Below are 22668 nucleotides of genomic sequence, written 5' to 3' on the forward strand. Positions count from 1 at the left end.
AGCCAAGAGTGAGTGGTTCAAGTCTTACAACGTCAGTCAAAAGATGCTAGGATGTTGCAACTCACCATTAGAGAAAGCTAAATGGATGTTCTTGCGCATCCTTCACCAATACTTTTGGCCCTGTTGGTGCGTCATGAATACACTGTAAATAGCTTTCCATTTGAAAATTTTCACTTTTTAATGAGCATCTCAGTCTTCTGAATTAGCACTCACACACTTGCATATGTTTTACAGGTGCTCTTGCTAACGCTCCAAACAATTTAACCATTTCAACAAGGAAGAAAACGAAATAAGGTCTAGCAAAATAGATGTAAGTAAAGCAATTTACAATATGTTCACAGTAATCTGCATTGTATCTCCCCCCCCCCCCGAAACCTATCCACTTCTTGCAGCTCCCCCCAGTTACTTCATTAGATAGGACAGTGTGAACAAGACACAAGTTTATACTTCATGATTTGAACACTCCTTGTCATCTATTTATCTATAAACTTATGAAAAATATCCCCATAGGGCATTTCCCTGTGCAATTTTCTGTAACAAAGGGTTAGGAAACCTATAATAATTAAGTAAATCAATTAAGCACCATAAGTGAAACTACACATTTGGAAATTGAATAAACTTGGTCAGAGCAAGCAAAAATAATCAGGAAATTAAACTTTTGCTATCAAAAAGGCAATTTTATTCCCTGAAACAAACATCTGATCCTAGATATGGTGCTCATTAGGCACATGAAAACACTCTTTTTCCTATCAAAAACAAAACTGAGTACCCTGGTGTAACCAGACTGATGCCAATGAGGATACCTTGTACATGGTTAAGAAACAAAAATCTTAATGTTGTGCTCAGTCTTAATGTTTACTATAGGTACAGACTTTAGTAGAGAGCAATTGTTCAGGCCTATCACGCTGCAATTTTTTTTTAAAAAAAACCTCTTGTGGATTAATTTTTTAAAAGGACTATCTGGATTGCTTTCATGAGTTCTGGTAAGACAAATATCAAACTGACAATCGTCATGAGGAGATATTATGCATTGGGTCTGTTTTGAAGGTGCTTTAGGGCATGAATGCAGTAGCTATGATTTGACTATACACTGCTTTGAGTTGACATGCTGGGTTAAGATTAAACAGCAAAAATTTAGTGGTCAGATTAGAACAGGATGTTTAACAGATCTATTCAGACTTCACATTTGTTACCAATTGCTAGCAGACATTAACATAAACGTTATTTTGGGGGGCGAGTGTCACAATTTCAGATATTTTTGTTTAAAGTTTTTTCAGATGTATATATAGAATAAGAACTGGTGCCTAAAAATGAAGGTATTTATAGACAGAATGAATTTTAACAATTCTAAGGTAGGTTTCATTCTAATGCTTTCTGATACTGTTTAGAAAAGCATGACATTTTATTTTTGTGGACTAAATGATTACACTCATAGCTAGCAGTCAAAATTTAAAACAGACTGTTTCAGAATTGAAATGGCCAAAACGCCAAATTACACTTCTGGTGAAACAGAATTAACAGGACCATTTGTCTACTTGGAAAATTTTGCCCTGTAAAAGAATCAGCAGGGCAAAATTATGAAAGCACTACACTTTGTTTAACAAAGATCAAGTGTGTTTTTCTGTATTTAAAAATAAATGTTTGCTTTTTGGAGTCAGTAAGTATTGTTCAGAACATTAAGTTACAAATGCTATTGAGACTACACTTTGTGAACTAATGCTTTCAGTAATACCAGATAGGGGGAACTAGGAATCCAAAATTATTTTCGGGTTTTGTTTTTTTTAAAAAAATTGCAGCATGGTATAAATTTCATTGCCTGTTTGTTTAAAATTTCAATAGAAAAGCTGTTTTATAGAAATATAAACCCATTTTTCATGCGCTTCTCAGGAGTGCTGCTTTGTCAAGAACGTCTCCTATGACAGAAACATTTAGTATCCGCCTTGGCTATTCTTGCACTATAGCAGGGGAAGCCATCCAAACAGGTTATCAGTTAGATTGACATTAGTATACTTTGGGCTGGTTGTGTGTGAGAAACGTTTTGGAGTACTCTGTGGGAAGTGTGCTATGAGTAAATTGTATGATCACATTTAACTGAAGAAAATTAAAGATGTAAGGAGTAAACAGCTTTCAAATTGGGTCCACGCTATATCTGGATACTGGGATAGCCATGAGACTCATAAACGATCGCTTTTTTTTTTGGGGGGGGGTAATTTCACTTTGGATAGTAACCAGGCTTATAAAAGGTTCCTGTTTCCAAAGACGTTATTGGGGTCCACAAATTGTTTGACAGATTTCAGCATCCCATAGCCAACATCTGAGATGCTCTCTTTCAGCCACTGCTTCCGTAACTTGCCCACTGGAAAGAAAAAGGGAAGGGGGAAAAAAAAAGTCTTTAATATTCACCATAATAGCAGGAGCCAATCAATCTTGTGACCATGAATGAACAAACACTGGGTGATAAATGCTTTTATTCAAAAATGAGAAATGTTTTGCTTTATTTGATTTATTGAGCCCACCAGACTATCAAGCTCATTAAGCTCGATGTACTCCCAGAGGAAGCCTGTGTTCCACGCTGCCTACTCTCTTTACAAAGTATGAAATTTAGATAAAGTTTAGGCCAAGATGGTGCGTCACATTAAAAATTAAATTAAAGCTGCATATATTTTGAACACTGTGAGCAGGATATATTGAGATACGGCAAAGGAAACACCAATCCTAAGGCTTACTCTTTTTTTATGTATACAAAAATATGTAGGCTTTCATACAAAGAGGCTTTTTAAATGTTGAGCACTTAAACATGCACAAAGTGGATGCAGCTGCAGGAAGTTACTAAAAAATAATAATCAAAAAAATCTGGCTAACAAGCCAGGAAGCACGTTTCTCACAAAAGTGGGTGGTTGAACTTAAGGCTGCAATCCTATAGCCATTTACCTGGAAGGATGTCTCCACTGAGCTCAATGGAACTTACGCCTGAGTAAACATATATACGATTGTGCTGTTAACTATGTGTACAACGAAGATCGCCATGACAGTTGCCAGGACTTTTGTGCGACTTAGTACTCATATTGCCTAGGATATCATAACTCAGTTTTCTGACTTCAACGATAATCTATTTATTTTATTAATTAAAATTATACCCCACCCTTTCTCCCCAAAGAGCCCAAGGGCGACCAATAGCAAGTGATGAAACAATAAAAACAATTCAAATACAGTTGTGGATCTACAACATTCAAACATAAAAGTACAGATTTTTATTATTATTAACCATCAGTTGTGTCTTTTAATGGCTGTTAATTACTTAAGTATTTTAATTATTGACTGAATAAGTCAAGGCAGACACCCGTTTGTATTTGCTAGCTTCAACCAGGGCTCCTTTGGGAGGAAGGCTGCGATATAAATGTAACAAACAAACAAAGGCCATGATCCATTTGTATAAGGCAATATGCCACAGCCCCTGCCTCTTCCAGTATTTGCAACTAAATTCAACCCATCTTGCATGGCCCATTCTACCTAAAGTGTCGTTCAAATAATTAATGATGGGGATTACCAAAGGAGAGCAGAGCATTTTTGTTTCTTCTCTCTGAGGAATACAAACCGTGTTGCAGAGCTGACTGAACAGCGTAGGCTAGGAGGAAAAAAAAGCCTGATCTGTTTTCTAAGTATTTGGCAAAAGCACAAGCCCATTATTGGCATCAAATTGATATGGCAACCTCAAACATATAAGCAGCGTGGTTTGGAGAGAGTATGGAAAATGCACGTTTCGTGAGACAAAGATGGGCCTTTTCCTGTGACCATATTCCTATTCTCGATTTGGCAAGGCTGACATTCCAAGGACGGCAGAGATCTCTCATGTCCAACCACCCACATTCCAGTTAGAGCTAAAGAGACAATGAATAGTCTATGCTATTATCTGCTATTATCCGTAATATTGTTTCGGCGAACGTATCCTGTGGTTATGGATGTAATTGTCTCAAGAAGACCAAAAACAACTGGTCCAACAAGATGGAGCACATTAAAGCCACAGCAGGATGTCCGACAGCTAGTATGCCTGTCTTCCCCCACCTCCAGTAATAATGCAATTCCACGAGGGACTGAACTGATCTCTCAGCCGCTGCACCAAACAGCCATTGCATATTTAATGAAGTCGCTCACCAAGTGCTTGAAAACAGAAGGTGCTCGGAGTGCATCATTAGTTCTGTCAGAGTGATAATTTACACATCTATCTTGTCACATTTTCTATGCTTTATACTTTTGCAATAATAAATCTAACATACATTTGATTAGCGAACCGGAAAGCCGGGGGGGGGGGGAGGAGAAGCCGTACAGCGGACACTGGTGGTCCTTTATGAACGCATTTGATGATAAAAAAAAAATTAACCCCTTTGTTCCATAAAGTTACAAAAGCTGCATGTCCTTAGCGCTCACCGCAACTATGGCTAACCAAGGTTTCGTTTAAAAAAGGAGCAACACCATTTTGTCTTCCTTGAGGAACAAAGAAAGAATATTTGAATCAGATGGCTCGCCGGTGTTTCCGGCCTGCACGGAGACTTTCTCATTCCTACCTGAACATGCCAAGGATTCTTGCATGCACAGCAAGTGCTCTACCACTGAGCTAGAGATATACAAACTTCCTGTCCACCTGGCTGCATAAATCCATGACTTCTCAGTGAATACGTTCTACTAGCAAACTCCCTTGGACCATTCTGGGATAGCTGATATGTGATGGCTATTTCACAGATCCAAAGTATCTGTTCATGCAGCAGTCACTGGGTGCTTGACATACGCAAGTGTCAACCAGCATGAAGGATTCATGCTCTGTGCCTTTAATCTAGATCTGCTTCTGTCTTGTAGGCTTTTCGCCTGAAAGTCAACCTGTAGCATAGTAATTGAGTATTTTTTTGCAATAATTAGTGTAGAGCCTATCATGACTGACAGGCTGCATTTAGGCTTATTTGCAGTCCTGACTAGTTATCCATTGCAATACTTGCTTTCACCTGCCTTCCCTGCCTCTTAATATCACTAGCTGGTCTGCTCTGATGTCATAGTTAGGTGACTTGAGACTCTAAACTACAATTGCAGGTTGAAAATGCACAACCACCATTTGTCCAATTAACCCATAAATATCACCTAAATGGGGGGCAATGGCTTTTAACCACAACCTTGTGTGCACAAATCAGCTGAGCAATCTGTTCAGTGGAAACAGGCACAAAATGATGACGCCTAAGACATTTTAATCCAGGCATGTCCAAAGTCCTCTTTGGGGACCAAATTCGGCCTGCCAGTCTGTTTAATCCAGCCCCTGTGGCAGTTTATTTCCTGGGGTAAAATCCTAAAAAAAACACCTCAACAACTTCAATCCTTAAAAAAGGTCAACAACTTTGGCCGGCCCTCATGGCCCATCACTTCATCAAATCTGGCCCTCTTTGAAAAAAGTTTGGACACCACTGTTAATCACTAACAGTATTTAAGAACCTTGAACTTTTGGTAGATTTTTGAGAGTCTTTTCACCACACATGGTGTTTTCCTTCTGGGCACTTATACCCGTAATACTCCAGGATCATCAATTGGAAATTGTGCTATCACATTCTGCTATGCTTAGCATAATCTGAGCGGTGCAATTCAACACCAAACTCTTCCAGCTTGCCAGATGTTACAACGCACACACACTGTTCTAGGCATTGTCCCAATCCCTTCCCCAAGCCAATTTTGGGAAGGGGCAGGGAGGAGAGGACTATTGCAGAAGCAGAAGTCCTTGCTCAGGGATTCCACTGATGGGACTGCTTAGGTGAATCCCCAGCACATATCTGTAGACTGGTACCAGCGACTGGCAACGCTGAGTAGCCTGTGGTTTGAAATAAGACTTGCTAATGCAAGCCTTAGACATAGAAAGGTTCGCAATCCACACTCCCCTATTTTTCTGGCATTTTGGAGAATAGTGATGAGGGCATGGAAGGGAAGAAGAAAAAGTCCAGACTGGCTCTACATGGGAGGGTGGAAAGTACACCCTAGTTGCCCCAATCGATGAAAATATTCTCCCACTGGATGGAGAGGAGAACATATCAGCGCCTGGACCCTTGGATGGAAAAAGGTGAGGAGAATTTCGCTGAACATTTTGATTCAAGCCCTTAGTTGACACTGCATATCCATTACGCCATGTTCTCTCTATCATTAGCTCTTGTTGAAGGCTGGCATTCAATGAGTTTTAGGTTAAACGAGCTACCTATATACTTAACCTTTTTACTGTTTACTTCATTGGTTTATTTGTGAAGTTTTTTTTTTGAAGCGACTTCTCTTAAGTGTCTCAAGTTTTGTTTCCACAGCAGGTGGCTGCTCCTCAGGAACATGTCCCTTAGAGTGAACAGTTGCTGCATGCGGAAATGGTAACTATTTAAGTTTCTAGAATAAACTCTGCTGTATAAACTATTCGGTCCCTTCCTTAAAACAACAAACACCATGAAGATTGAATTAAACAGGCTTTATATTCCTTATAGCCCCAAGTCTCAGACTACATCTGTTTTGTTTGATACACAAAACCGGAGTTAAAATAGCTCCATTTATCACAACATGATTGTAGGCAGACTAACCAGGCTGTCTGTTTCCAGATAGTGAAAGCAACTGTTATTAATCACAATTATAGGGCAAACACTGAAGAGGAATTGCATCAATATTCTTCCTCACAGAGGAACTAAAAAGCAATGCTGGGAATGTCATGGGAAGGCCTGAAGGTCAGTAAATAATAATAATTTTTTTTAAAAGGATACAACCAGTTTAATCCTGAACAGTAAACTCCAGGAACATTAAGATACACAGGAGGAATTTAACACACAGTATTAGATCAGATCACCACAGAAAAGCCATTGGCAAAGCAGGGGAATGGGAGTTTCAAGCTTGCTTCGTCATGTGATCTACGCCATAGAAGACGATTGCCACCATTGATTTATTAATTGCCTTCTAAACAACCATCTCAAGGCGATTTACAAGATGGAGGGGGAAAGCACCCAAGGTGCCGGGATTGTAGCCATTGACTTCATAATTCCTTGTACAGTGGTACCTCGGTTTTCGAATGTAATCCCTTCTGGAAGACAGTTTGACTTCCGAAACATTTGAAAACCGAGGCACAAAGGGCGGTCTGCCAAGTCAACAGAGAAAAGTGTGAAAAACAACAGATACGCAGCGGAAGCATTTACTTCCGGGTTTTCGGCGTTCGAAAACCAAAATGTTCGGCAACAGAGATGTCCGAAAATCGAGGTACCACTGTACACCATTCTAGTAAATTCTCCCACGTTCAGTTTTTGCAACGGTATTGCATGCCATATTTCTATCAGGACAGGCAACCGTAAGACATTTTGTATATACTTATATATTTATCCTGATTCTTAGAATCATAGGATTGTAGAGTTGGAAGGGACCACATAGATCATCTAGTCCAACCCCCTTGCAATGCAGGAATCTTTCACCCAACATGGGGCTTGAACCCATGACCCTGAGATTAAGAGTCTCACGCTCTACTGACTAAGCTATACTGTTCTCAAACACGTGTACAGAAATTCTCAAGGCTCAGCCCATTGGGTCTCATGTTTCTGGGGTGTGGTGCTCTCTGCTGTAGTGGTCAGGCTGTAGCCTTGAAGGGCCAGAGGAACCAGTGAGACAGCAGGGGCAAGACACCCACATGGCCTAACCCCAAAATGAATACTGCAGCCTTGGAACAGTCAGTGACGGCTTAGGCAGCTCAGGGTATACTACTACCTTCCTTCCAAGACACTTCCTTCCCACTACACCCTCGCTAGTCACACGGACAGCACAGGGTTGATAGAGAACTGTCAGACCACTGGTTTTAGCATATTGCAGTTATAATGATGGCATATAGGAAAGGAGGGAGACTAGTGCCAACTAGCTACCGATGCTACCATATCAACTTGTGCTCAGAAACCATTAGGGAGTCCATGCAGATCCAGAAGCACTGGCTTAATGTGCTCCTGAGCCACCTTCCTGATGCAAAAAGGTTTTCATCGGCAGCCCCTTGGCTGGCGCGCAGGAGAATATTTCTTCTGACAACCACTTAAAATAGGCGTTACCTAGAGTTGGAAGTATCGGTCTATTTCTAATCACTTAGTTTCACAGATTTGTTCAGTCATATGTCTGCTCCATCCCGTTTTCTACTACTTAACTGTGTCGCAACATTTGGAGAAGTGTGCAATCTGAAGGATAGCTATGTGTTATGGCTCTGGGTATTAGGGCATGAAATGCAAATCAGATCAGTTCGCTTTAAAACATGGACTGAACCAAACTCAGGATCATCACAGAAGTTAACCACGTCAAAACCTTGAAAGTCGTGTTCATAATAAGTCTCCCAAAGCTCTCCTGCATAACACGAGTAGCACCACAATGCTAGGTTTAACCGCACAATGCTAGGTTAACCACAATGCTAGGTTTAACAAAAACTGGTATCAAACACTGCTTATGTAAGCAACTGGAAACATTACCTCCATGATGATGTGACAGGCTTCCTCCATTAGCAAGGATTTCATCTCTAGCTGACATCTAAAGAATGCAAATAACTTAATTAGTCACTAAGCTCAATGTTGATGTAGCAATCTGGACAATTACACACCTTTCACTCGTTTTAAATACTAGCAAACAAACAACACAATGCAATCGAGATTATTTACACATTCTGCCAAGTTTAGAATCGGCTTGCGTATTGCAAAATAGTTGTATCCCACCCTCCTATTGGGGGATAGGTTTCCACCGCACGTTACTGGAAGTCTACATAAATGAAGGAGGTACAACTCCTCTCAAAGGCTGGCAAAGATAAGGAAGCATCTCAGCTTGGAATATTGACTTATACAGGGTTGGAGCCATCTACAAAAAGGGCTCCTTCTGTTCGTGGAATTGAGGAAAGGGGTGGGGTGGGGGACAACAATTCCACACACTTCTCCTTGCTGACCTTGTTCTGTAGGTTTCCCCAGCCCTCTGGAGCAGCTTCTCGGGGTTGGGGGGGGGGAGCAATCGGCAGAAAGTGTTCCCCACTTTTTCCTGGTGGGAGGATCTCATGAGCGGAACCTCTGACCACAAGGTGTCTGCCTCTAACTTGCAGTTTTACTTGTTATAGTGAATGAGTTACTACAGCCAAGTATTACATAACATGAAAGCGACAAAGAGTTACAATTACCTCTATTTCTTCATAAACGTGAACAGGGTCGTTTAATCCTCTGTAGTTAAAGCCCAAATAGAAATAGACACAGGCGCCAGCATCGTAGGTCTGCGTCACCCTGTGAGTTGGTTTTTTTATATATAAAAATGGTATTTGTTAGATCAAGTACTACACTGTTCTATACATAATAACATAAGCCGACCCTGCTGGATTAGGCCCATTGAGTTCAGCATCCTGTTCTCACCGTAGTTTACAAGATGGCCGGGGGGGGGGGTAGCCTGCAAGGTGAACATCAGCACAAGGGCACCCGTCCATCTGCGATTCCCGGCAACTGGTATTCAGAGGCCCATCACCTCCTACTATGGAGGCACAACATAGCCCTTGTGGCTAGCAGTTGCTGATAACCTTTGCTGAATGCTCTTTCCAAGATATCTAGTTGGGTGCCCATCACCGGTAGGCGCAAGCTCCATGATTTAACTATGCACTTGCTTTTATCTTCCAACATTCAGCTTCACCACATGCCCAAGAGTTCTAGTGTAATGAGGGAGAAAAACCTTTCTAGATCTGCTTTCTCTGTGCCACGTATCATGTTATGAACTCCAATCCCCAGGACCGTTTTGCCCTTGTCTGAACCTTTTTCAACTCTACAATATACTTTTTGAGGTGCAGTGACCAGAAAGGCACAAAAGCTGCCTCTTAAAAAACGGAACCCACAATTTCGTTTCAACACATTAAAATACTCAAGGTGCAAGAAGGGGAAGGACTATGCTTGAAGTTTAATTGTACACTCCTGATGAAGACCACTATGGACCATAGCTGTCAACATTTCCCTTTTCTTGTGAGGAATCCTATTCGGAATAAGGGAATTTCCCTTTAAAAAAGGGAAACGTTGACAGCTATGCTATGGACAATGGGAATATGAGATAGTTTTACTAGGTAAAAATAGCTATCAGCACTCACTAATAGGGCTAAAAGGGGGGAAAATAGCAATGCAATGAGAAATACAATTCTGATATATATTTTTTACCTAGGTAGACTTCTGCTTCACCAATGCCATAATGTACATGCTGTTACACTTTGGTATTTGCATATGTACAGGGAAAAAATGATAAGCCACCAATCCTGGCATTGGGTAGCGGGAGAGGGTGGATCTATCAGACAGTATGGTCGTGGTGTCCCAAAACCAAGATCTGGCCCTTTCCCCCCAACCACCTCAAATCAAAAGAATATCAAGACTGCTATTGCCCTTAATTTAGACTGATTTCATTCAATTTCATAGGCAGCTGAAATTTAATGTGTCTTACCGACAGGAAATGAAAGGTGGGAACTGAACGCCTCTTTCTTTGCATTCTCTTACTATTCTTTCCTTCACATTTCGGCAAAGGTCTAAAACCCTGAAACAAAATATAACAGAGAAGTACACTTATTTTGTGTACATATTTATTAGAGAGTTATGTGAGATTTATATTGCATTTCAGTAGTGTTTTGTTTTTTAAACAATTTATGTTAAATTGAAGCACATTTTGTTTCGTTAAAAGAAATGATTCTAAGTTTAAGTCTGTTGTGCAATTTTATCTGTCAGCACTGTAAGTTTATATGTGTTAAGGAGCCAAGGTTAAATTCAGCTTGTTTGCTTTAAAACACAGGTTGCCAGAAAAGAATAAAGTTTAGTAGGATTCTAAATGCAATGTTTAGACATACTAACGTTTGCAATGCAAAAAGAAAATGGCTGAGTATACAGAGGAAAAGAAATGCAAAAAGTCACATAGTTCTCCAGGACTAATGGTCTGCTCCTGGTGGAGAAAGAGTTTTGAACACAGTGCTGATGTGTGTGTGTGTGTGTGTGTGTGTGCGCGCGCGCGCACACTGTATTTCCTTGTTTCTTGAAAACATTTCCTTCTTTGTTACAGCTGTGGCATCTATTGCAATATTTTGCCCAACAGCTCACCAATTAGGAATCCTCTTCTAGTTAGGTGTATCTACTGCATAATCTGACAAAGCAGATACCGTATATTTCTGCCAAGCTCCTCCTAACGTTAATCCTGCAACAGATAACATGGCCCACACTTACTTTGTAAATGCTCCTATATAAGATGTCGATATAGGGACACAGGTGGCACTGTGGGTTAAACCACAGAGCCAAGGACTTGCCGATCAGAAGGTTGGCGGTTCGAATCCCAATGATGGGGTGAGCTCCCGTTGCTTGGTCCCTGCTCCTGCCAACCTAGCAGTTCGAAAGCACATCAAAGTGCAAGTAGATAAACAGCTACCGCTCCAACGGGAAGGTAAACAGCGTTTCCGTGCGCTGCTCTGGTTCGCCAGAAGCAGCTTAGTCATGCTGGCCACATGACCTGGAAGCTGTACGCTGGCTCCCTCGGCCAATAAAGCGAGATGAGCGCCGCAACCCCAGAGTCGGCCACGACTGGACCTAATGGTCAGGGGTCCCTTTACCTTTAAGATGTTGATGGGCATGGCTTGCAAACTGTTTGCATGGGATGCAAGTATTTCACGTGAACTAAATCTACATTTGTTGTTTCAAAACTGCCATGATCCTGAAGGAAGTCAAAGTTATGTAATGTACGGTACAGATACAGAGAAGCTTCTCACAAATGGAAGGCCCAATCCAGAAAATTGTGTTTATGCATGTTGTAGGACATGAAAGTTGTATTTGGAAAATGATAACAGTTAAGAACAATTATGCATGTGGAACATGAAGCTCTATATACTATCTGAACCCAACGGCCTCCTAGAATTGTAGGACTAGATTTGGATGGTCTTCGGAAAACAGTTATGTATACAGGAAGCCATTCACTTGCTTATCAGCTGACAGAAATTAGCTGTTTTCTCAATATATTCTTGGATAAAAATCAGTGGCTTGTTTAATTCAACAAGAACCCTCATTAGAAATTCTACTTCTAAAGTAGGTCACACATGGCCAGAAAAATGTATAATCTCACCTTACTAATTTTGGAAAACTTTAGTGACCCTTTTCATATGGTGCACAGCTTTTACAACTTCAGACAATGCAAAAACAGAAAATGCACTGGTTTTACCTGTCCCAGGGAACAGACGTTTCAAACGATTCTCCTATTATATAATGATCCATGCCCAGGTCCTATAGAGGAGATCATTTGCAGATTAGAACTCCTAAAGTTATGTATCTATAGGCCTCGAACCTGCTATTTTGTATAATTACAGAACCCAAAACTTTCAAGTGTATTAATATGTCAAAGAGACCTAGCATACTCCCAGGACCTACTGCGTAAATTTGTTTATTCTACCAACTACCGTATTTTTCGCCCTATAGGACGCACCGGCCCATAGGACGCACCTAGATTATTTGGGGGGGGGGGGGAATAAAGGGAAAAAAATTATTTCCCCCCCCCAGGCGCAGGGCTGGGGCGGGGGATGCCCGAGCTTCCCCCGACCCCTGCCCCCAGAACGGGTGCCAGAGCGATGCCAAAGCTGCGCGCAGCTTCGGCATCGCTCTGGGAGCTTGCGGGGCTGGGGGGATAGCTTCCTGAAGCCTAGAGAGCGAGAGGGGTCGGTGCGCACCGACCCCTCTCGCTCTCCAGGCTTCAGCGAAAGCCTGCATTCGCCCCATAGGACGCACACACATTTCCCCTTCATTTTTGGAGGGGAAAAAGTGCGTCCTATAGGGCGAAAAATACGGTACTTCAAATTGCTATGGTCTTTTCAGCCTTTAGACATCAGGAACACAGCTGACATGTTATCAGGTCAAGTCATGGTTTTTTTTAATCAGGAAGAGCTTTGCCACTGAGAGATTTGCCACAGTCCCTAAAGCAGACTAAGTGATGCACTGGGCTTTGAGAAGGAGGCGTAAGGCTCTGCCAGGATCCTAGAGCCCCCCTACCTCCTTCCCCAAACTGGAAAAGCACTAATTGGGCTTTGGGAGGGACGACTCTAGGACCCTGTCTTCCCCTCACCTCTCCTTGATAACAGCGCAATGGTGGGGTCAGATCTGCTGCCAAAAGCAAATGGCCTCACCTCATTGCTGGCCTGTTCCTGAACAGTGCCTACTGACCTTCATATATCTACCTAATGAGATGATCAGGGCTAGGTAGCTGAGAGATCTTTCTTCAAGCTGTTTTGGGGTGGGGTGGGGGAAGAGAACGTGGATAGACCTGGATTCAAACTTCCTCCCCATCTAATCCTTCCCAAACTAAAGCTGACCAATTCATTTGTCATGGGGTCGGTGTGCATCCTGTAGGCAAAATTCTGCAACTGCACAAATTTTTAGGAAGTGTAACAAGAAAGCAGAGCAGCCCAATATGCATGTTGTTGTTTTGTATATGAAAAAACTCTGAACCATTAAAATATGCAACACCTTCCCCCCCTCCTTGTCTCATATACACAACAGCACAGTACATAATGGGAAACTGAGTTTAAAAAAAAAAAAAAAAATAAGATACCTACCCGAAGGTAAGCAATGACAAACGTTAGCATGTATCCTCTCTGTCCATTGTCTTCTCCAGCTGCCAGACCACTATAATTTAAGGACAGTAAAATATCATAATACATCAGTTGTTCCTAAAGCATGAAATGGTTTACAGCAAGGTTGTTTCCAATCAAGAATTTAGGCAGGTAAATTAAGTTCTGTTTAAAATGCCCCATTTCAATTGATTTTTATGGAAGCTGCTCTGGGAGCCATTTTGGCTGAAGACTGGGGTACAAATGCTCTAAATAAATACATATTAAGTTTAAGTGTGTGTGTATTTGAGAAGCTGACCCAAAAAAAATAACAGAGTGGCAGGACTGCCTAAACTCATTTTCTCTGAAGAAAAAATAAAATACAAGGCATGTAGGAACAAAATAGCAAAGTGACAGGCAATCATATCTCATTTACTTTTATTATTTTAAAATTCAAGTAGCAACAATCACCTATACCCTTCTGATTCTTGCTAGTTTGGTAGGTTTAAAGAACAGGCACACCTAATTTAGATTTTGTCCAGCTTCCCTTCATAATCCTCATTTAGTTTTAAAAATAGAGCTCAGGCCTCCTGGAGATCCGAAAGAGACAAGAGGGAGGGATTTTTGCTACCTGGCAGTATGAAATAAGACTACCTTCTTCTTTCTTTCTTTGGCGATCTCTCATAGCCAAGTAAGATTGTCTTTCCATACACACTGTTTTAACAATGAAGCCGTAAGTGACTGTGGAGGCCAATTCTGGATCCACATGTCCTTCCACAGTGGGGACATTGGTTTCCAGGCGGAAGTTGATTGCGGTGTGGATTTGCCATGCATGCCTTCCTTTTAGCACATTTCTCCCTTGCGTCCTGAGTTCAAGTGTCTTCAAAGCCCATGACACCTTTGGTAAAGGCTGTTCTCCAATTGGAGCGCTTGCAGGCAAGTATTTCCCAATTGTTGGTGTTTATACTACATTTTTTAAGATTTGCCTTGAGACAGTCTTTAAACCTCTTTTGTTGACCACCAGCATTACGCTTTCCATTTTTAAGTTCGGAATAGAGTAGTTGCTTTGGAAGACGATAATCAGGTATCTGCACAACATGACCAGTCCAATGAAGTTGATGTTGAAGAATCATTGCTTCTACACTGGTGATCTTTGCTTATTCCAGTACACTGGTATTATTTCGCCTGTCTTCCCAAGTGATGTGTACAAATTTTCGGAGACACCGTTGATGGAATCTTTTGAGGAGTTGGAGATGGCGGTTATAAGTGGTCCATGTTTCACAAGCATACAGTTAGGTTGGTAGTACAAAATGTTTTGTAAACAAGCATTTTGGTTTCCCTGCGAATGTCCCGGTCCTCAAACACTCTGCACTTCAGTCAGAAGAAAGCCGCACTCGCAGAGCTCAGGCGATGCTGGATTTCAGTATCAATGTTGGCCCTTGTGGAAAGATAGCTGCCCAGGTAGGAGAAGTGATCAACATTTTCCAGCGTTACACCATTGAGTTGAATTTGTGGCGCTGCAGAGGGGTTATTTTGTACTTGTTGGTGCAGCACTTTGGTTTTTTGGATGCTGAGTGATAGGCCAAGATTTTCGTAAGCTTCTGCAAATATATTTAGGATGGTTTGGCAGTCATCCTCTGAGCTTGCACACACTATGTTGTCATCAGCATACTGAAGCTCTATGACGGAAGTTACGGTAACCTTACTCTTTGCTTTCAGCCTGCTCAGATATAGCAGCGTGCGATAGAAATTGTGAGAGAAATGTCCGCTATTTTCATCAGCATTTTCTTTTAAGAGCTTTTCTCAAATACCAAATGAAATGAATGAAAAACAGCAGGCAGCTTCAACTCAGAGACCTCAGGGGCCAAGGAGAACACTTCTATGCAAACAGCATGTAGGCATGGTGTTTGTTACATGCCTGTTTCCCTCAAGTGAGGGGCCCCCCAGTGAAAACCGAAATGGCAGCTTAGCCTGGCTGTGCTGCTGGCTATATAGGCACTTCACCTGTAAGCTGACATTTGTGCTTTCAGTTTCACTGGCACATTTGAGGCAGAGAAAACTCTGAAACCCAACCAGGCATGTGCAGCCTGGCAGTATTCTAGCTAGCCATGGGCAGCAGCTGACAGCTGGGGCAACATGGTGGGGTATTCTTGGATAAGCTGACAACACTTTATCCCCTTGTTCTTCTGGCAGAAGAGCAAAGGGGCAGCAAGTACAAGGAAAACACCCTCTAGGTGAACAAGCTGAGTTTTGGGGTTAGTAGCCAAAACAGCTAACAGTGGCTGTCTGTTCCAGTTCTCCTCGTCTTCTAGCTTCAAGGTTAGCAAATAACAATAATAATAATAATAATAATAATAATAATAATAATAATTTATTATTTGTACCCCGCCCATCTGGCTAGGCCACCCCAGCCACTCTGGGCGGCTTCCAAAAAAAATATTAAAATACTCTAATACATCAAACATTAAAAGCTTCCCTAAACAGAAGAAAAGGATGATGGGGCAGAGATGTTTGACCAAGAATGCCAGACAGCTCCTACTTTTTAAGCTGCCAGGCTGTAATTGCTTAATGTTCACAAAGTATCTATATTTCAGAAGGTGTTTTACTTCTGTCCCCTATCAGCCTGCCCCTTAAATCTCAGTTCACTGCTTCTTGAAAGGACATTTTGCTGAGAATGGGAAGTTGAGCGTTGTAACATGTCATTCAGATATTAGGTTAGTGAACCTGTAACGCAGAACATTTGCAAAGTGTCTGTTTTTCCCCATTAAACACAGTGATCTAAGTAATAATTTGCTTAAATGGGAAATAAAGTTGTGGCCCAGACAAATATCTTCACCGTGGTTTCATTGATTAGTCCTGTAATCAATCAAACCAGATGGACACAAACCACCCTATCATTACTCAGCTTGTTATTAAAGTGAAATGTTTTCTGTTCCTTTGTAACAGCACAGAGCAATCAGTGACAGGAGGTGGAATACATATAATTAATCAAGTTCTGTTGATTAAATACAATTTCCTTTTTAAAACAGGCTGGCCTGAGTCACAGCTTTAGTCAATAATGCACAGTATTAAGGTATAATGCTCAAAACAATGCTCTCCTTCAGTGTGTTAAGATTTGTTTGTTTAGTGTCACAAAAGTCCCTTTCGTGTGCTACAGAGAAAAGGAAACAGCCCTGACCTCAACTGGACTATGGCAAAATGGATTCAATTTCGTATCACAGTTAAGTCCCTACAAACATTTCTGCTCAAGCAAATTCAAATGACTCTTGTGTTTTCAGGTACATTTTTATGCACTAACCTCTTAGTTAATGTCTACAATTTCATTCTCACTTTCCAAAATGGTTTTGTATTATTGAAAAAATGCATGATACCTCATGATTTCCATAAATTTTCATAAAAGGCCTCTGGTTTTCAGCTCTACAAAGATTTTGGACTTTTCAACACATTGCTTAACTATTAAGATATGAAGGTTTCATACCCAAATTTTGCAGCAATATCGTAAACTTGCTTTTCATGCTGAAGAACCTTCTCTCTGTCTCCCTCAAAAAGTAAGGTGGTGACACATAGCATATTGGGATCAAATCCTTTGAACTGTGGAAAGACAGGCATCTCCATTATATGAAGGTAGTACAAGAAGATGCCATTATTCATGTTGATCCACCATTTTAAGTTATTTACAATATATTCATGTTCCTAACTTATTTTGAACACAATACTTCTAAAGCAGATTCACAAGCATTTTAGCATAAACAGGAGGCATATTTCAAGGTAACATGGCACAAATTTGAAAGGGCAATACTTAAGAGAAACGCTCAAGAGGATGCCGTCAAGAGAACCAATCTGAAAATTCACTTTTACAAATGCAAGGGGGGGGGGGGAGAGCAACCAAAGTGTTGTAAAGCATCCATTATTTTCTATTCTGTAACCATTTACAACTACTGCCATGTTGGTGTTTCTGATAATAAGTGAATCTTTATTCTCTGAACACGAAATTTCATTTTGAAACTTTCCAAGTTCAACAAACTTCTGCTGCTAAAATTATGGAGGATACAGAATTAATATGTTGGCATCAAGATTAGCAGGAACAGCCTATTGGCGTGTAAGGTTTCGCTTTTTTTTCTCCCCCACCCCTAATGGTAGAGGCCAACAAGTCAATGAAGAGATGTCTTGCACACGCAAAAATATTTCTCATTCAGATAAATGCAGGAACTCTGACACTAGAAGTTCCCACCTCTCTTCCCCACCTGTGTTGTGCTACTAGGTAAAGGGAAAGGGACCCCTGACTATTAGGTCCAGTCGAGACGACCCTGGGGTTGCAGCATTCATCTCGCTTTATTGGCCGAGGGAGCCGGCGTACAGCTTCCAGGTCAGGTGGCCAGCATGACTAAGCCGCTTCTGGCGAACCAGAGCAGCGCACGGAAACACCGTTTACCTTCCCGCTGGAGTGGCACCTATTTATCTACTTGCACTTTGATGTGCTTTCAAACTGCTAGGTTGGCAGGAGCAGGGACTGAGCAACGGGAGCTCACCCCGTCGCGGGGATTTGAACCGCCGACCTTCTGATTGGCAAGTCCTAGGCTCTGTGGTTTAACCCACAGCGCCACCCGTGTCCCGTTGTACTACTACTCTCAACTAAAACAGCTGGCAGATGCTGTTCTGCCATTTGCACTCTTAGACTCTGCACTAGTGTAAACATTAAGTACACTTCTTTTTTTTAAATCCAGGTTAAGATTTGGTGTGGGGGAAGAAGAGAAGACCTAACATGCAATTTTATACAGTGTGCTTTTGCAGGCACGTGGGTCCAAAGCTTTTAGAATCTGAATTAATTAGAGGCCGAGGATAAAAATTAAATACCTTTGTGATGTAGAATTTTTTCAACCCGTCCAGAAGCGATGTAAAAATTGAAGAAACCTGTGGTTTAAGAGCATGTCCTTGGCAAGAGTTAGGAAAAAGGAAAAAAAATGTAAGACAACTATATTAATGGAGTTCAGAATTTTATTTGGAAATGTGACTGAAAAGCTGGAGCTTAAAGTTTTTTTATTAGTAAGTGCTCCATTTCTTAGCAAAATAAACTTACTACTAACACTGTTGCAAGGGACTTATGGGAACCCTGCACGTTTAGGCATAAATGCAAGAAATCTGAAAACTCGGTGAAATCTGTCAAGTCTAATTCTTTGCCTGCTTACAAAAGTATATCAAAATAGGAGTCTGTGATTCTCTTTCCTACAGAATGACTACCTCTGCACTACAGAGAACAGATGTATTTGCTACTCCCCAGTCCCGTCCATAAAGTCAGGTAGATTCCCTATTTTTGTTTGTTTAGAAGCCACTTCTATATTCATGCATTCAAAAGTTAATTTGGCTGCTTATTTTACAGATTACAAACACACACACACACCGATGGGAGAAACCTAGCGCTGAAGTTCTGTTTGTGGATCAGCTTTTCATCTAGTGGAGACGTTCACGTAAGACATTTTACACAACTACTTCTGTAACAATCTTAGACTTTGACTCAATGCTATCTATAGTAGAAGTGCTAGGAGATGTTTACCTAGTCTCAGATTATTTTTGCCTACATTATCTAGCTTTTGCTGACAAGTCAGAATGGGGTGGGAGATGGTATTTCACGCCCCCAATGCAACAAAGAACCCTTGTTCACTAAGGCTGCTCCCACAACTCTAGAACAATCAAATGCTCTTCTTCATTAACTGCAGCCCTAAGTCAACTTCCTCAGTCAAGCTCTGTCTGCCCAAAAACGTTCTAATTTTCTTAAAGAGAATAAACCAACAAAGTAGTGGCAGAAGGAAAGAGATGTAAGAATCACAAGATGGTTCTTTTTATTATTTCAACAAGCTTTAGGGGGAGACTGCTAGTACAATGACTGCTGCTGCACTTTATGGGGGTCTATTTTTTGTCTTGCTTTTAAGCTTTCTCTCTTTAGGGACACCATCCAATCAAAGAAACTGAAAAATAATGTGAATTTTAATTGATTAAACCTACGAAAGTATGCATACTAATAAACAGAATGGAAAAACTAAGTACGCTCTGTTTTCAGATGATGCGTGTGTGGAGAAACATTTCTTCTTGTGCGAGAGAAGGTAGGAATGCCTCTAAGATAAATGAGACTATATATGTTTTAAATCACTTAAAAATGTGTTGTCTAATTAAGGTGCCCCTGATCAGTTGATCAAGAGGTTTTTAATTAAAGGGGGGGGGAAATCAATAAATTAAGACACTACAATCTTAATTTTGAAGAATGGTTTTGACTGCATTTGGATTTTATGTGAGTCACTGAGAGCCCAGTGCAGTCAGCAGAAAGACAGAAAATAATCAAAGTATCCATACTGCATAATCAACTCCATCTGACGTCAGTGATGAATGGCACAAAGGAATGAACTGAAAACATTGGAATTAGTAACCAACTGCAGATCATGCCCTCGTCCCTTTAAATTCTGATTTCAAATGTTGGGTTAGAATTAACCAAGTCTAGATTCAAAGAGGTCAAGGTCTTTGACTTTTTTCCTTGACAGCTGACAAACCAACTTATTTGCAAAAGCTGTTTGCTAGGCAGCAGGGGATGCTCAAGAACCACAAGTCCAAAACTGCCTTAGCCATGCAGAACTACCTGAGCAGGTCTCTAGATATTGGTCACTACAATGAACCATGGTTACTGGCACCAAAGCTGGGAGAGGCAAAAACTGGAGAATGACAAGGGAGTATGGGAAAGAAGGGGCACATTTTTAATTTTCAATCCCCTATCGCCAAGGTCACAGAATACCCGCTATCAGACCACAAGGTTCGGCGCAGGTTTACAAAAGCAAATCATGAGCAAAATTAGTAAAAACTTACCAAATTGAAATTGATTATTGTCCATAAGGCGAATGGATGCAGGAGCACATCGCTATAAAGAGACAAGTTGCATGTGAATAAAGAACACCGATAGAAAGTAAAGCAATTGTGTAATTTTTTTTAGAAAAATCTGGCATGGGATGAAATACAGTCAAATACTGAACCTCTATAAAGGAGTTACATCATGCTGTAAAAAAACACATTCGGTAATCTTAACACAGAGGCCCAGACTGATTAAGATTAATGTGGTTTGCAAAATTTGCATTGTATTACATTAGGTCAACATCTGGCCTTTGATAGCATACCCCTGTTTGTAGTCTGTCCAGCCTCAAATACATACATTTAAGATATAGAACCAGCTCTCTATGGATCAATGCTATGTAAGGTTTTAGAAACTACTTGGAACAATGGGGGAAATATTCAAGTTTAGTGGGGGGAGAGTTGGCGCACCTTCTAGGACCTACTAATAATGCCCTGTCATTGTTAAAAAGAGTGTGTTCCCCATGTCAATTATAAAATAGAAGAAATTGTAAGCAAATGGTTTTATATATATATATGTTGGGTTGTTGACAATGTTAGTCATACTAAGAGGATACCCACTGAAATTAATGGATATGACTACACTCTGAGTAGAACTTAGCTGGATACAACCATTAACTGAGAAAGACGGAACAGAACTTATATGCAGTGCAAAAGATAATTGTGTGCAGACAGATGCACACACATTTTGTGTATACCCAAGAAACTAGGTATTCTAACAAAGGGGGTGGGGGGAAACAAACAAAGACTGACCTATGGAAAAGGTACAGAATAAGGGAATTATTTATTGGACTGACTGGGGAATATAATAAAGAAGAGGGAGAAGGATGTAAAGGGCAACATTTTTACAATGAGTCATTTGTTAAATAAGGACACTGAATACTTTAACTGGCCCAGATCTCACCCTGAACTCAGTATGCTAGCAATACAGTTTCCCAAGCCCTTTTATGCTAATTTGTAAATGTTTTCAAGTTTGAAGCAATAGCTGCTGCCTAATTACAGCGGGGGGGGGGGGGGATACTAAATCCAGGAAAGCAAACCAGAGAAATATAAAATCTTAACATTCGATTTAGCAATCTCCCAGAAGCTTAGTGGGACATTTCCCCTTTAAGCATATTGCCCAGCCTCAAGAAAAAGACAGCAGAGCAGAGCATTAGCATGCCATCTAGTGAAAGCATTTTGATACTACTCTTCTTTATATAAATAAATAAAAAGTGCAATAAAACACAACTTGAAGATAAGGTTACTTTACCTGCTTTGCTACTTCTCTTAAACAGGCCACCCCTTTCTCAAAGTTTGGAAATACTATAGACCCATACTTTTGGTATTCAGGGATTGGTCGAATTTTTATTGTAACTTCTGTTACCACTCCAAGGGTTCCTTTATAAAAAGAGGGAAATGGTCATTTTGCTATCGTCAAAAGATTTACAAAAATCATTTTGTGATTTAATAGGCAAAATTAAGAATCCCATCTTTGTTTATTTTGAAAACCATGCCCAATTCTTTAACAAATATTTCCTATTCCAGAACCTCCAAACGGCAGTGTTCAGTTAGCGCAGTAATGTTCAGTTAATGCAGTATTTATCAAACTGCGAGGATTAGCTTTCTAATTGTAGAAATAAAATTCGTAAGATTAAATATTGATGTAATTTCAAAGTTCCATCATAATGTGAAGAAAGCTTTGCTCTTTCAATGTAGTGTAGTTAAAACTATGATATAAGCAGTGCTTTTTTCTGGGGGGATGCATACCCCTAAACATTTTGTGAATCTATGTTTGGCCTCATTGAGGGGAAGTATTTCAATATGAGTAGGAAAATGAGAGTACCCCCTAAACATTTTTTTAAGAAAAAAAAGCACTGGAAATAAGCACCAAGGGCAAGTTATAACTAGTGTGCTAGGTGTTTTTCTTCCAAAAGGACCAATATAGAAAGAAATTGTTTTGCACTGTTTAGTATCAAGCAAAACATCAAAAGAGGCTTTCTCATATTTTGACAGCACCTGCCAATCATTTAAACAGAACAGGAAAAAAAAGTACTGGGAAACAAGGCAGCGTGTGCCCAGCAATCAAGTGGAAGTGTGCTGAACAGAAAGAAACTGCAAGCAAACCAGCAGCTCTGTAACTATGGCTGCCTTGTATGTTTGGTAGTCAAAATAGTCTGGGTTCTAATCTATAACTAAGTCAATCCATGGTTTGG

General features: G+C 40.6%; 2 protein-coding genes across 4 annotated transcripts in view; one reads left to right on the forward strand and one right to left on the reverse strand.

The window, feature by feature from the left end:
• Nucleotides 1-22668, forward strand: part of LOC308463291 (uncharacterized protein) — a gene marked incomplete at its 3' end in the record, with an annotated part of 41342 nt that overhangs the window by 12837 nt on the left and 5837 nt on the right. The gene's annotated exons all lie outside the window — the stretch shown is intronic.
• AGPS (alkylglycerone phosphate synthase) overlaps nt 2207-22668 on the reverse strand; it is a 66234-nt gene continuing 45772 nt past the window's right edge. For all 3 annotated transcript variants that reach the window (XM_080971067.1, XM_080971068.1, XM_080971066.1), the window contains exons 11-20: nt 21726-21853; nt 20435-20486; nt 18440-18516; nt 17064-17176; nt 13592-13661; nt 12208-12269; nt 10459-10548; nt 9173-9272; nt 8484-8541; nt 2207-2356 (exon numbers count right to left, since the gene is read on the reverse strand). In XM_080971067.1, coding sequence (XP_080827193.1) covers nt 2235-2356; nt 8484-8541; nt 9173-9272; nt 10459-10548; nt 12208-12269; nt 13592-13661; nt 17064-17176; nt 18440-18516; nt 20435-20486; nt 21726-21853 — 872 coding nt within the window. In that variant the 3' untranslated portion in view covers nt 2207-2234. The remainder of the gene's footprint in view (nt 2357-8483; nt 8542-9172; nt 9273-10458; nt 10549-12207; nt 12270-13591; nt 13662-17063; nt 17177-18439; nt 18517-20434; nt 20487-21725; nt 21854-22668) is intronic.

The sequence above is a fragment of the Podarcis pityusensis genome (genome assembly GCF_964106645.2).
Source record: "Podarcis pityusensis genome assembly, chromosome: 1".
In the NCBI taxonomy this organism is placed as follows: domain Eukaryota; kingdom Metazoa; phylum Chordata; class Lepidosauria; order Squamata; family Lacertidae; genus Podarcis; species Podarcis pityusensis.